The 16,514-nt window shown below is 35.0% G+C and overlaps 1 protein-coding gene across 8 annotated transcripts in view; it reads right to left on the reverse strand.

The window, feature by feature from the left end:
• mtd (TLD domain-containing protein mustard) overlaps positions 1-16,514 on the reverse strand; it is a 1,649,382-nt gene that overhangs the window by 908,238 nt on the left and 724,630 nt on the right. For 5 of the 8 annotated variants that reach the window (XM_069846153.1, XM_069846152.1, XM_069846154.1 and 2 more), the window contains exon 2: positions 6,807-7,755. The exons of the other annotated variants lie outside the window; for them this stretch is intronic. In XM_069846153.1, the coding sequence (XP_069702254.1) occupies positions 6,807-7,183 (377 nt within the window). In that variant the 5' untranslated portion in view covers positions 7,184-7,755. The remainder of the gene's footprint in view (positions 1-6,806; positions 7,756-16,514) is intronic. 8 annotated transcript variants of the gene reach the window in all.

The following is a 16,514-nucleotide window of genomic DNA, read 5'->3' on the forward strand; positions in this document are numbered from 1 at the left end:
TTACCAATCTTTACTCTACACCAATTTACCGAAAGAGTCGTTATCAAGTGTTTTATGACGTATGTTGTAGTCTATTTCATGATACTGATATGGTGACGTCCCAATTGAAAATCATTTCTTTATCATGAGTCGTGTTCTACTGTCCAAATGCATAAATAGTTTATAATATTTTCTAAAAGAGACTGCATGTGGGCCAATTGATTTCCAAGGAAAGAATTAACTGGTAATGTTCATGCTACTTTTCTCCAATGTAATGGAATTGGAAGCTCAAATTCAAAGTAATTGTACATGTTAAAAGATATGAACAAAGCATTATTCCCTCTTTATTTTATGACAGATAGACAGATTTATTCGTTCCATAATATTCTTACATTTGCTTTATAGCATAGAATAAAGAACATGTCCAATTCTTACGTTTAACAATAAAATGCAATACACATAAAATGCAAATATGAAATATGTACAGAATTAATACCTTAATAACAATAATATTTTATACAATGTAATACGTTTATCATTTAATAGTATTATAATATTTACACAGTACTGTGAAATGTCAAGAATTCATCTACAGAATAGAAAGTGTGAGATATTAAGTAATTTTTTAGTTTTATCTAAAATAATGCAGGGTTTTGACTATGATTCTTAATGTCTTCAGGAAGACTATTGAACATTTTTATCGCCATGTAACGTACTCCCCTTTGAAAGCATGATAAATTTGATGATCATCCCTTCTGCGGGTATTTATACTATGTATGGCTGAGTTAGTTGGAAAATTTTCTTTACTACATAAGAGGAAATTTATTGTAGAGTATATGTATTGATTTGTTAAGGTTAGAATCTCTCTTTTTTTTTTTTTAAATAATCTACATGATTCTCTAGCCTTTGCTCTAACTGTTATTCTAATGGCTCTTTTTTGTAATAAGAATATATTTTTACTATCTGCAGAATTTCCCCAAAATATTATTCCGTAGGACATAATGGAATGAAAATAGGCAAAATATATTGTCTTTAAGATACTGCTGTTTAGAAATTGTTGTAACGACCTAATTGCGAAGCATGCTGGAGCTAAGTTTGGGGGTTATTTCTTTGATATGATTTTTCCAATTTATTGTATTATTAATATACAAACCAAGAAATTTGGTTGTTGATGTTTCTAGTACAGGTAGTTGTAGAGTAGTTGTTCTATGTTTATTCACGTTACACTGAGGAACACTTTTTCCAACTCGTAAAACTACGAAATATTATTCCTATATAGAGTACAACTTTGGAAAAACATTCCTCACATCGAGGGGATGAAAATATGACATGTTTTATGAAGGGAGTAAAATTTAGCATTAATTTAGCAGAGACAACTCATCGCATCGCCCTCATTCAACTGTTGTTTCATTCAGCAACACGAAAACAAAAACAAAACAACAAGGATCTGAAAACTTTTCACAGAAAGATATTTATGGGTTATTAGTAAGAGGCAAATGAATGCTTTTCACAACACACAAAGAAAAGGCAACAGTGTGAGTCGCAATTACCAATTATATTGCGGTTTGTGATTCATCATCGTACTACACATTGTTCAAGTTCAAATACAAACATCCTTGGACTATCTAAAGGGAATGACGTTTAAAGATAGCATTTCACGCTGGAACTGGCAAGGGAATTCCGGGTTTCAAATACGGTGTTTGGATTTTTTGTCTCATAAACACGGCTACAAAAGGAAACTATCGTGTTCTGTTTTAATTGCCAGACGTAACACTAAAACAGTACTTAATCTTACCTTACGCTGCGACAACAAACGTCTAGACTGCTTCAAAGCGCTATTTTCTATTGTACCCATCTGTCACATGCTGTGAACACGTAACTAAAATACGATTTCAGGTCCACGTTGTTTGATGTTCAACACTTGGCTTCATATCACTAAGTTATACACGTCATTATCCAAAATCTTTTGTACAGCAATATTATCCATAAATTTCTCGTTTCTATTCAACTTTTTGGTAAACAGAAGTGAAGGACATAGTGATTCTTATCGATCCTAACCCGATAAAATAGTTACAAAAGGAGAACTATAACATATAGATATGTTTCAAACAATTCATCGACAATGAAAATTTACAGGTTCCACTTAAAAGCAACGCAAATCATACCGTATCATAGGCCTATATGTCAAGATTTAAAAGTACGAACTTACATCTATACCAGGCATGTCAAAACCCTGCACATTGTGCAGTCGCGCACATTGTGCACTTGTCTCTGTGCGATGTGCAGTTCCTATTCCCCTACCTGGAGGGAGTGAATCGGCTTGGAGGGGAACGCGACAGGGCTGTACATTACCTGCAGTAACAAAACAGCTTTGGTTTCAGTAACACAGATCAGCACGGGTGTTCATTGAGCTGTGATTGTGAATGCGTTATGAAAAATAAAGTGAGGAGTCCACAGATATGACGAAGAAGAGAAATCACGAATCATATAACATAACTGTTATGATGTTTTCCTCAGCCAACAGTAATTATTTTAAAATGAAAGGCTTTCATCATATCATGTGGACCTAATAGTGATTTGAGAATTTAAATCAGATTAGTAAAGTTCTCAAAATATGATATTCGCCAGCTCTTATTTCTTAATTAGCAACTCTCACGGCAAGACAAACATGACAATGATGTTGTTTTGGAGTCTGTACTAACACAGCCATCAATGATTAGACGACTTACAACTTTTATTTGATAAGCAGATAAGTGATGAGAAAATTGGGTGAAGAATACATGTGAGGGTCTTGAGGTTGTAAGGGAAGGAAGAAAGCAACTATTTGTAAGGCGGAAAAATTTTCTGGAAAAATAATACATAATGGCAAATTTTCCATCTCACGTTACTATATTATCTTAATATACTTACGTTAATAAATCTTTAAACCTGACGTAAAGAAAATGTCCTCGCTTCACAGCTTGTGAAGTACTCTTTTAACTCAATTCAGTAACGCTCCCAACTTGCTGATACTTGATATCAACGTTTTCCAAATAAACTATATATATATATATATATATATATATATATATATATATATATATATAATTTAAATTCAAGCTTAATTTATCCAATTTATTAATAATAATTTATATTCATATACAGCAAGGAAATGATTCCAGTGTAAACGCCTCACAATGTCCTATTGCATGTAATTGGTAGTAAAATATTTTCTTTAACATTTGTGCGCCAATGGTCCCAATAATGCTTGAGGAACAATGAAAGAGTATTACTTTGAAATAATCAGTACCTACTACGTAAAATGAAATACTGTGTTCATATTTATTGTTTCGAAATTACTGCAATATTTATATTTTCTTGAAATACAAATCATGTAAATAAATTATTCTTTACAAACGACTTCTTTGTGAATTGTAATTGAGTAAGTCTATTGTTTCTTGTATTACAATTATTGTCAAATATAGACGCTGACAATAATTGTGTTTTTTCCTTCTGCTAAGTATGTTTATAATGTCAAAATGTCAATTTAATTGAACACTAGAAGCGCAGAATAGATTCTTGTACATCCCTCCCGCTAAGAACTGGAAAGAGCAACACGTGAATGACGCAATCTGCACAGACCGGCGTTCCGCGCACATACACTGCACTTTCAGTGTCTGATTTCTGACATGCCTGATCTATACTAATAATAAATCTGTAACCGAAATTTTTCTGGTAATTTTCGATTTTCCAAAAATAATTGGTGTCAACATGTATAATTAATCCTGGTGAAACCAGTTTTTTTTAATTTTTGTTTGTATGTCTGTCTGTCTGTTTGTTACCTTTTCACGCGATAATGGCTGACTCGATTTGTATGAAAACTGGAATATAAATTAAGTTCGTTATAACTTAAGTTCGTTTTAGGCTATATGACATTCATAATACTTTATTTAAAAGGGGGGTTATAAGGGGGCCTGAATTAAATAAATCGAAATATCTCCCTTATTATTAATTTTAATGAAACATGTTACATAACAAAAGTTTCTTTAAAAATGATTTTCGATAAGTTTTATTCTCTGCAAAATTTTGATAGGACTGATATTTAAGGATATACAAGACTTTTAAAATAAAAATACAATACATTTTCACCGCCGCCTCAGATTATAGCGTTGTTCCTGCAGTAACTCCTATACGTGCAAAATAGAAAAGTTTTGATTAGGAATAAAAACACATTTATTCATTCCATGGCAATGGTATATAGGAAATCGTGAATTCTTACATTTTCGAAAGAAAGAAATATAATTATATATCACTGCTTATGCTGTATCACTATTTAAGTTATTTGAAGGGTTCAGAACCATGGTGGGCCAAGCGCCATTTACTGAATACGTAGAAAACAAGAGTTAAAAGTAAGTTATTACCATAAATCAATGGAAACATATAGCAAGTAATATAAAGTATACACATTAAAACTAAATGATATGTCAATCTTCATTAAACTATGGTTGCATGTAATAACAAATAAGAAACATGTTAAAGGAATTGTCATTGCACCAAATGAGTGTTCTTTGGACCAAAATGACCGCATTGTAATTATTTAAATACAATTTAAATTAAGTGACATATTAAACGATTTATCCTTGTATCAAACACGAATGTTCTCTGGATCAAACATTCTATTTCAATTATGTAATTACTTTATATTTATTTCTAACAGGTGCAGCGGAGCGAACGGGTACGGCTAGTTGTAAGAATAATTATTATTATTATCTGTTGCCGAAAATACAGTGAATTTTTAATTGCTGAAATCATTGCAACTGATATAGTATTATACCCCAGGTGTTGTTCTGATTATAGGATGTGTAAATGTAAGCACCTTCCGCTAGTAGGGGAGACCAGTGTAAAGCGGCTTACCTGGGTAAAACGGCCATGTGTAAGCATACCTCTAGCAGCATTGCCATATTGCCGATTATGTAGTGCACTACGTCAGAACTGCTTCTGAAAGTGATCTGTAAAGTCGTGGATGGCTGTCTACACAATTTATGATTATTTCGATGTGATAACTGTTTTTGGAGGTTCTGATCTAAGGTATCTACTTATTATTTGATATAATTTCATACATAATATACATAACGTGAAATGTTTATCTACTGCTTGATATAATAGAAGTTATAAAGTTCAACATGCATGTGTTCGAAACTACTTCAAGATGGCGGTGTTATGCTATAAGCTTGTTTGTTTAGATGCATGTGTTCGGTGTAAAACGGCCATCCACGGTGGCCGTTTTACACAGTGCTTGGCAGTTTTACACCGTGCTTGATGGTTTTACTCTGATATCTCTGACGTAATACATTGAAACACTAGAACTTCTACAAGTAATTTGGTTTCTTTTCCAGTATCAACTAAGCTATAAGCAGACGTATTAGGAACACTGATAGAAATTCTTGGAGCAGGGAAAATATGAGGGAAGCCATTAAAGCTGTTCAGGAAAATAAAATGAGAACTACAAAGGCAAGCAAAATGTATGATTTGTCTAGAACCAATCTGAGACGGCGAGTCGAAGAAAGGAATATAGATGCCATGTGCTGAAAAACTAAAAGAGAAAGCTGAAGGAGCCAGGTTCAAGAAAATAGTTAGAAAAAGAAACATGTATCATAAAATAATTTTGGAAAAGAAGAATACTAAGAACATTGAAATTACAAGTAGCGAAGAGAATTTAGACAATGGGGAAGATGCTGAATGCATATTTTGTCAAGAAAATATCCACTCCATTTCAGCTAGTGGTGAAGGATGTATGTCGTGCATGAAATGGGCTCATGAAGAGTTTCCTGGACTTGATCCTGTAGCAGACGATGATTTCACCTGCGGTTTGTATCGCTAGACTATTAAATTTAAATGTCCTAATTCATGTTATAATTGATACCATATTAATGTTTTCTTTTCAACTATATGATCTTAGTTAATTAGATTAACATGTTCCACTTTCACGATAATAAATAATATCGTGTAACTATATGTATTTTTCAACTGAATGTTTTCTATCATATTTTTTCTAGCATAATATACACTGGGCCGTTTTACACAGATGCCAGTGTAAAACGGCCATTATATTACACTTCTGAAAAATTTTAATTTCGACAATATAGCCTATATATTTTTTCAAAATTTAAAAAATGCCATATCACTGTCCTTGGATGATATACAACTCACACCTTTAAATTTAGACTCTTGAGCACACCGAAAGTTGTGTAAAGTAACACTTAAAATTAAGGTGGCCGTTTTACACAGGTTTCCCCTATAAATTTAGTCAAATTCAAAATTTAATTTTTGCATATTCTTAATTACTTTTGTACTAGAATTTAGTATTATAATTAGACAACAAAAAATGTGAAACATATAAAACAATTTTTATCTCGAAAAGGAAGCAAAAACTAGCAAAACTGTATTAAGCTTTTTTATTTGAAATATGTCAAAAAATAACTCCCTGAAATTATTGACATTACTTGGGGTTCATACAGTATATTTGTTAATTTAATGTCTCCACCATAGATTCTCAGATAATATAACCTTAATGAGAATTAAAGGCTGCTGGGTTGGAAATTCAACCATGAGATCTTAACAGGCAATAGGGCCTGAACGTTGAAGGGAAGAAGAAGACGAACTAGTGATTTCACATTAAATAGATAGCATGAAATATCGTAATATTTTATGGGTCTAACATACCACTCGATAGCAAGTCAGTGCATGTTCAAAGTAAGTAATTAACAAGAAACTGTTTAAAGAAATAGCAATGAAGATCTATATAAATTGTTAAATCTAGGTATTACAGTAGGATAAAGTGAGCTCACCGTGAAGGCCAGTGGTCGGGCACGAAGATGTTCCACCACGAGGGCCGCTTATGACGGTCAGATATCTTCTCGCCTGATCCGCCGTGGCTGGGAGTACCTCCCATCACACCCTTCCGCCGCTTCCTCTCCATCTTGATGTGCCAGGACTTCCGCCGACCACGCTTGTCCACCGGACTGGTGGGGCACTGACCCATGATGATGGATTCCTCGAGGCTGACGAGCCCAGGAATCGAAGTCGTGCTCCATTGTTTCGGAGACCCCGACTTTGTCGTGGTGGGGTTGTTGTTCTCGAGAACCGTAGCTGCTTTTTCTTTCATCTTGTCTCGCTCGTCATCCGAAACATGTACGTACCATTCCGTTTCCATGGTAACTGCCATAGAAACCTCACAGATTCCACATCGAACTCTTTGAGCACTTCACCAACACTTTTGTCCCACTTTGACACTTATCGCTACGACTGGAATTGAAGACACTACACTCGCGGTTGGTTGTCAGGTTGTTGTTCTTCTCAACACGTCTCCGCACAGCTCTCTGTAATAAACACGATCTTGTGCTTGCAAGTCACTGACATACGATTCACACTTGGTATTTACGACGATGATAGATCATGCAGCCTTCAAGGAAAGAGTGTTTGGGAAATTACTGCACTAGTAGCAAAAAAAGAAACCCTGGAAATGGAATATAACTCGGTTTAACTATCCTGGGATCTCAGAGCCTGCTTCTTGCGATGATCCATTGCTTCTATGGAGGTCGTGCCACGATACAATGGGAATACGAAAAGTCATGCTGCATGGGACTGTTTATTAAGCCGATGGCCAACAGTCTTCATTCTCGTAGCAGTTGTGGTCAGCAATGTCGATGAGAGCACGAAGGTGTGTAAAACAATTACGCAATTTCCGATCAGATGTCGTTCTCTCCGCTTGCCTCTTGGATTTCATATAGCGAACATCTGTAATGAGAATGTGGGTCAGTGTTACACTGCCTACTTGCCGACACGAGACACGGCAAACGAGGTGCAGCGCCTCTCGTTCGTTACTTTCGTGCGAAATGAATCACCGCCGCCCCTAAAAAAAACGGCCAAACGAGTCGTTCACATTATGTGTCAATTAAGTACCACAACGCGACAATACTGTTATTCATACAAGGTGAGTAAAACGCGTGAAACTTTGCTTATATCTCTCCTATTTCTAATTTTATCAAGAAACTGTATATACAGAACTTTTAGTGTGCGAAAAAAGGAATATACAAAATATGTTCTTTTTCTCATGGTGGGTTGCAAGAACGCGTTTATTCCTTCGTTAGCCGCTAACAGACCAATAAGTTCGTAAGACGCGTTGCAAGAAATATCTTTAGTGTTATTGGTCCGTTAAAGGATTCACTATACTTGTTTTTTTTGAAAAATGGGACACGACAGTTAAGCGGCCGAGCTTGGAACTACAGTACTATGTTGCCAATATGGACTACCACGCTGCCAGCTGATGGTAGCTAGCAATTGTCGTTAAGATGGCTGGCGTTAAAACATTCATTGACAATTGACGCGAAGGTAAGAAAACAATACAATTTTTTTAGTAGGTTATTTTACGACGCTTTATCAACATCTTTGGTTATTTAGCGTCTGAATGAGATGAAGGTGATAATGCCGGTGAAATGAGTCCGGGGTCCAGCACTGAAAGTTACCCAGCATTTGCTCGTATTGGGTTGAGGGAAAACCCCGGAAAAAACCTCAACCAGGTAACTTGCCCCGCCCGGGAATCGAACCCTGGCCACCTGGTTTCGCGGCCAGACGCGCTGACCGTTATTCCACAGGTGTGGACGAAAACAATACAAAAATCGACAGAGAATCGAAGACAACGTGCCAATGCTAACATTGTGTGCACAATAAATGTAGCCAAGAGAGCTATTAAGCATTCACCATATGGAAACTGTAAGTTTGGGAACTCAACCGTTGTTACCATAGCAACAGGCCTACCACGCTATGTTACATTCAGTTGTTTTTCCGATCGCAACGCTCCTGTCATGTCCCATCTTAAAAAAAAAAAAAAAAAAAAAAAAAAAAAAAAAAAAAAAAAAAAACAAGTATAATTTAGAGATCTGATTTCCCTCCTATAATAATATTTATTCCTCCGTTAGACGGCCATCTTACGTACATTTTGTATATTGGCGAGTAGTTAATATATTCTGATTCATCATAACGTTAACTGTACGAGATTCAAGCATGCGATATTTTGTATAATAGGCCCATATACACGATATTAAAATAATATTCCATATCGATGGCTAAAAAGTGATACCTCGTATCTGTACATTTGCAGGTAAATGAAAAAAAGTTTCAGAAATTATTTTCTCCAAATATACAAACTTCTTATATATGTTTACGCTTTGTAAGATCTTCTAATCGAGAACAATATATTAGTACACTGTGCAATTTTGTGAACACACTAATAATGTAGTTAAACTAAATTACCATTTTTGTAGTTCGAGGTATCTCTTCTTAGCCATCGATATAGAATAGAATGTTTTATTTTCGCTGGCAGAGTTAAGGTCATAAGGTTTTCTCTTGCACTCAACCAGCCTTAATCAATACAATACATTATTTAAATTACGAATATTTACACTACACTTAAATGATTCTCCAGCAATATTCTTCAGTTAAGTTTTAACGACTAGTACATGTTTATTTAAATTTAGATAAACCTATAAGAAAAAGTAATAACTTACGGTAATTTATTTATTTATTCATTAATTCTTTGAATAGCAAAGTTATCATTTATTTCTTCATTACAGAATCTAATTCATCATCTGACGACGAGGTCATGTGCTCTGTAGTCTGTCTTTTTATTTTCTATAAAATCAATGCACTCGTGCGCTATTTCTAATAACAAATAGGCATATTTATCTTTCTCACTAAAACCTCTGTTCCTGATTTCTTTCTGGTTCGTATTAATCTATATTTATTGCAAATTTTGACAACAATAAAAGCAATGCCTCACATCAGCCTAGCAGCCGATGTTCACTTTTTATTCATTCACGTACTATTGCGTCACTTGAGAAATCCAAAGATGCTTGGTGAATGATCCAATAACTAGTGGTCAGTTAAATTTCTCTTCTGCAACCCAACAATCTACTAACTTTAAAGATCCACTAACTAATGGATGTTAAATGTTATGTTTTATTTAACGACGCTCGCAACAGCAGAGGTTATATCAGCGTCGCCGGATGTGCCGGAATTTTGTCCCGCAGGAGTTCTTTTACATGCCAGTAAATCTACTGACATGAGCCTGTCGCATTTAAGCACACTTAAATGCCATCGACCTGGCCCGGGATCGAACCCGCAACCTTGGACCAGCGCTTTACCAACTCGCCAACCAGGTCGATCTAACTAATGGAGTAATACATTATTTATAGGTCTGTTTTCTTACAACCCTGCATCAGTGTTATAAAGTTGTGTTTAATTTTAATAAAGAATAAACTGTTGTATGAAACCTTTTTCATAATTATTTTGACGCCTGATACGTAATATAGGGTTATTTCTTTACGTAAAAATCTCTTTCCAATTTATAGGAAATTATTGCGATTATCTTAAAACTAATTAGCGATAAAAAGCGAAATTATTTTTATAATGATTTTTTTTTTAAATTAATACAAAATTCTGTGGTCTCCAGTCCATTATGCAAGTTACTCGTGGCAATTGATAAAGCGTCATAACATAACCAATTAAAAAGTTACTCGTAGACTGCAACACAAAACAAGTAAACAGCGAACTACTGTACTCCAACCAGTAGAAAGTCTCTGGGGAATGAGACGAAGCGGCGTAATGCTGTGAATGAATGTTGATGTCATAAGATGTCATGAGGTCACACACGTGGGTACTCGTATTTCTATTGGCTAGTTCTTACAGCACAAACGACAACACTGATACAAACATATTTATACTACCCTAGTTACAAAATTAGATCACTGTTAATCTCCTGGTCTTTTAATCTCTCCATACAGGAAATAACATATGCAGGAGAGCGCATGTTTTTTAAACTGACGTTATAACGATAATATTATCTATCTACTTCGCTCCAATAGATGACGCAATAGTAAGCACATTCCTTTCACGGTTGATCTCCTGGTTGGAGAACAGTAAGCACAGTAGTTCAACGGGACACGACCCTCGCCGCCATCTTTTGTACACAGTAGACCAATAGAGGAACTCTAAACATCTAGCCTGTCTGACTGAGCAGACGATCCTTACAGTAGGTTTTCACCTAACGACGAAGAGAGAGCCACTCTTCGAAACGTTGTGCTACAATTTTGAAAATTAGCAATGGAATAAGTCCAAACAACTCCACCATTGATTAATAAAATATATCTATTTATTTAAAAAAGTTCAATTTAAAAGTTCAAATTTCTATAAATAAGAGAAAGATAATGAAAATTGGTTTTTACTTCTTGGGTGAAAAAATATTGCGAAACAAAACAGGAGACTTATCTAGAAGTTAGATGCATTTTACTTATTATGAGAATAATCTTCTGTTGCCAATAAGATAGCTTTAAATAAATATTTGGTTTGATATTAAATCTATGTGCCAGTATATTTTGTACGTGAGTGGTATTCTCATAGTTCAGTGCCTATAGGAATAAGCAGATGTGAACACGCGACGTGGAGCGGGATGACGAAACGAAGTAGTGGGCCTATGATCCGTGTGCACCTAACTTGTGCTCAAAGTAACCAAACGCAGTATACTCATAACTGGACTTGGAACCATTTCAAACATACTTTAGCCTACCTTGTATTGTGTAATTACAAGCACTTACAAGTATGCGTTATGAAATTAATTCTAAAAGCATTTGGTACCCCACAGACCGACGACCCAGACTAAATTTCAACACTTCTCTTGTAGTAATTAGTCAAGCCTCGGTATCCACTCCAAAGAACAATAGACCTACTGTTTTACATACGTGTTACGTATGATAAGTTATTTATTGGTTGGCAACTCCTCAGTTGAGTTGGCAGTGCAATACGTCCCACAGCATTTTTCTTGGCTTGTCCCGACCCGTGAGTAATACGCACTAATGATTTCTTATGCATCTTTCGAAACATGCATTATGGCTTGTCCATTTATGTAAGTGCAAATGACGACAAATGAGTGGGAGTTAAATTAATGCCAGTTACTGTCACCTCATGAATGGATTTCTAACAATAATAAATTTAACTTTAAGGCGATGGCGCTACTGAAACTAGTCGAATTTTTACAAATTTTATCATTTTTTTTTATTTTCGTGCTAAAAACATGCGGTTTCATGAAAACTTTACCTCAATATCTTAATTATAAGTATATTTTTTATACAGGGTGGAAGTGAAATAGCCTTGCAGATTTTCACATCAAATAGCTCATGTATGTAACAAAAACTACAAATAATTGATTAAATGGCGATCTTACTCGTGTTAATTAGGTAAGCATGTGGAGTTGTGGAAATATACAAACTATGACACACCCTAATCAAATTCTTAACACAAATCAATTTCAGAACACACACACTATTTGGCAACTCTTCATCACACGAATGCACTCGCACAATAGGCAGCGAAGTTGAGATAGCGCCGAGATCTAGTACACTCTGATCGCCATTTAATCAATTATTTATATTCAAGTGTTAAAAGTAGTGTACGAAAGATTCAACATGGAAAAACTACAATATTATATTGGTGGAAATTTTATACTTTCTTCAGAAAAAAAAAAAAACGTTTTTTTTTTTTTTTTTTTTTTTTTTGCAAATGTTTAACAACCTTTCTTTCAGTAACTACTGCGAAGAGGATCGTGATTTTCCTTCATATCGATACGAAATCTATTAAAGAATAATTTATCCCTCTGACATATTTCAACAGAGTGGACGGTTTTCGTATAAATTTAATTTTAAAAACTTCTAATTTCAAGCCACTGCAAGATACGACAAGTGGCAATGTCGAGGCACAGAGCAGCTCACCTACCGAGACACACAGAGTTCGTTGACCACTTACATCTGTATCACAAATAGAGTGTACTAGCGGCGATGTTGCCGGACTGTTGAAACTTCAAACTTAATTTTCTAATTAGCCGTGCATTTAATCACAAAACGTAATATAGGTTTTCTATTCATTTAAGTGTACTCTACCGTCCCTTTCAATTTGCAAGGTTATTTCACTTTCACCCTGTGTAATTGCTAGAAGTTATGTTAATGTACGAGTTTTGTGTAACCAAAACTTTAAATTTAATTATCTCTAAAAAGAAATGTACGTTTTCAACGACAAGTATTCATTTTATTTCTCAGTGGTTAAAGCTAAAGTAATGAAACTTGACATACTTATTCATTAATATCTCTGTTGTGAAATGGAGCTATTGATTGGCTGTATTCAGCATAGTTTTATTGCTAGAGAATTTTACGGAAAACAGTGTTATCTTTTACTAATGCTCCATTGCACAAAATGCAGTGTTACCTTTAAGAAAAAATTATATTAAAAAATAACATTTTTCTTTAGAAATAGGATTTTCACTAAGAAAATTAAAAAAAAAACAAAAACAAAATAACTTTAATTTTTTTAAAGGCGTTTATGAAAAAGGAATGAAATTTACAATGTGTGATTATGACACTGATATGTATATTCAGTAAACATTTTAATACTCTAGCTAAAAAATTGTGAATTTTTTAAATTTCTGTAGTGCAACGCCTTAATACTTGAAGTATGTATGTATGTATGCAAGTGGGCAAGCACCCGGTGGCAGTGGTATATACAATATTAACAATACACAGCTACAAAGTGTTATCATTAAAATATACAGGTCTAGTTTTTTGGAGTTAATATAATTATTTCTATGTGAATACTGACATTTATTTTTTACTTGGTTATTTAACGACGTTGTATCAACTACGAAGTTATTTAGCGTCGATGGAATTGGTAATAGCGAGATGATATTTGGCGAAATGAGGCCGAGGATTCGCCATAGATTACCTGACATTTGTCTTATGATTGGAGAAACCTCGGAAAAAACCCAACCAGGTAATCAGCCCAAGCGGGAATCGAACCCGCGCCCGAACGCAACTCCGGATCGGCAGGCAAGCGCCTTAGCCGACTGAGCTACGCCGGTGGCTTTTATCAAATTTTTACGGTAATTACAGTGGGAAAATTACTGTAGTAAGTTGTTTGTTTAGTCACTTGTCCGATGACAGGTCTGAACCTCACAAGTGATACCAACAAAGCACCACTTATGAGGCAACTAGGCCAGGAGGTAATGAGGTAGAATGGCCAGTTCCTTTCTCCCTCCATTGCACACATCACCGATTAGCTACTTATTCTACTAAACAGACTTCAGATGCACACAAACAATTGTTCTTCCTCTGACACATATCGTCAAGTGAGATGTACTGCCTGATAATAGATGTACATATCGGACAGAACCTCAATCAGAGGGCTGTAGTAAGCTATGGACAAAATAAATCAAAATTGAAATGGATGTAGAATACGTAGACTAAGAACAACGTGAGTGAAAAACAAACTTCAGCAAACAATGTAATTTTCAATAAAAGTTAGCGTGACAGCAAAAACAAGGCTTACATTTGACAGAGAAATATTAACGTCCTCGATCTGCAAAGGCACACCTTTTAAGTCTACCTCTTGAACTTCCCATATAGGTACATTTAGCCGTCCCTGATCTCTATGGTCTGAATCCATCAATTGAGTATGTTTTTTTTCTAAGTTATCGTAATTGAAGACTGGACATAAAAAAGTCTGCAAGTGTCAATATAGCTGAAAATTAGTTAAAAAAAACTGTTCCTGGTTTGATCCACTGATACGTCCCATTGTAATTTTATTTAAGCCCCAGATTCTCTCATAGATGTGCAAAACTTATATTACATTACTAGCCATACAAGAAAGCTGTGTTTTCTATGGTTTGTTTCTTTAGCACTTAAAGAATGAGTCAATTAGTGAATGAATGGATGAATTAATTAATGAGTGCATTAGTGAGTAAATGAATGAATGAGTGAATGAATGAATGAATGAACGAATTAATGAGTGCATGAGTCAATGAATGAATTATTGGATGCATGAGTGAATTAATTAATGGGTACATTATTGAATGAATGAGTGCATTAGTGAATGAGTGAGTGCATGAGTGAATGAATGAATGAATCAATGAGTGCAGGAGTGAGTGCATTAATGAGTGTATTAATGAGTGACTGAATGAATGAGTGCATGCGTTAACTAATGAGTGCATGAGTGAATGGGTGAGTGAACTAATGAGTGAATGAGTGAGTGAATGAATTAATGAGTGCATGAATGAATTAGTGAGTGCATTAATGAGTGAATGAAAGTGCATTGATGAGTGATTGAATAAGTGCATGAGTTAACGAATGGGTGTATGAGTGAACGAATGGGTGCATGAGTGAACGAATGAGTGAATGAGTGAACGAATGAGTGAATGAGTGAACGAATGAGTGAATGAATTAATGAGTGCATTAGTGTGTGCATGAGTGAATGAATGAATGAATGAGTGAATGAATGATTGCATAAGTGAATGGATGAATGAGTGCATGAGTGAATGAATTAATGAGTGCATGAGTGAATGAATGAATGAGTATATGAGTGAATGAATGATTGCATAAGTGAATGGATGAATGAGTGCATGAGTGAATGAATGAATGAGGACATGAGTGAATGAATGAATGAGTACATGAGTGAATGAGTGCATGAGTGAATGAATGAATGAGTATATGAGTGAATGAATTAATGAGTGCATGAGTGAATGAATGAATGAGTACATGAGTGAATGAATTAATGAGTGCATGAGTGAATGAATGAATGAGTACATGAGTGAATGAGTGCATGAGTGAATGAATTAATGAGTGCATGAGTGAATGAATTAATGAGTGCATGAGTGAATGAATGAATGAGTACATGAGTGAATGAGTGCATGAGTGAACGAATGTGTGCATGAGTGAACGAATGTGTGCATGAGTGAACGAATGTGTGCATGAGTGAACGAATGTGTGCATGAGTGAACGAATGAGTGCATGAGTGAACGAATGAGTGAATGAGTGAACGAATGAGTGAATGAATTAATGAGTGCATTAGTGTGTGCATGAGAGTGCATGAGTGGATGAATGAATGAGTGAATGAATGATTGCATAAGTGAATGGATGAATGAGTGCATGAGTGAATGAATTAATGAGTGCATGAGTGAATGAATGAATGAGTACATGAGTGAATGAGTGCATGAGTGAATGAATGAATGAGTATATGAGTGAATGAATTAATGAGTGCATGAGTGAATGAATGAATGAGTGCATGAGTGAATGAATGAATGAGTACATGAGTGAATGAGTGCATGAGTGAATGAATGAGTACATGAGTGAATGAATTAATGAGTGCATGAGTGAATGAATGAGTACATGAGTGAATGAGTGCATGAGTGAATGAATGAATGAGTACATGAGTGAATGAATTAATGAGTGCATGAGTGAATGAATGAATGAATGAATGAGTACATGAGTGAATGAGTACATGAGTGAATGAATTAATGAGTGCATGAATGAATGCGTGAGTGAATGAATTAATGAGTGCATAAGTGAATAAATGAATGAATGAACACTTCTAAAAAGTGAGAGAGGATTTATGAAATCCCTTGAATTACGGAAAGTGTTTTATCCTTAGTATATAATTTTTAGGCAGGCAGGATAAGTATA

The sequence above is a fragment of the Periplaneta americana genome, chromosome 14, assembly GCF_040183065.1.
Source record: "Periplaneta americana isolate PAMFEO1 chromosome 14, P.americana_PAMFEO1_priV1, whole genome shotgun sequence".
NCBI classification, from domain to species: Eukaryota; Metazoa; Arthropoda; class Insecta; order Blattodea; family Blattidae; genus Periplaneta; species Periplaneta americana.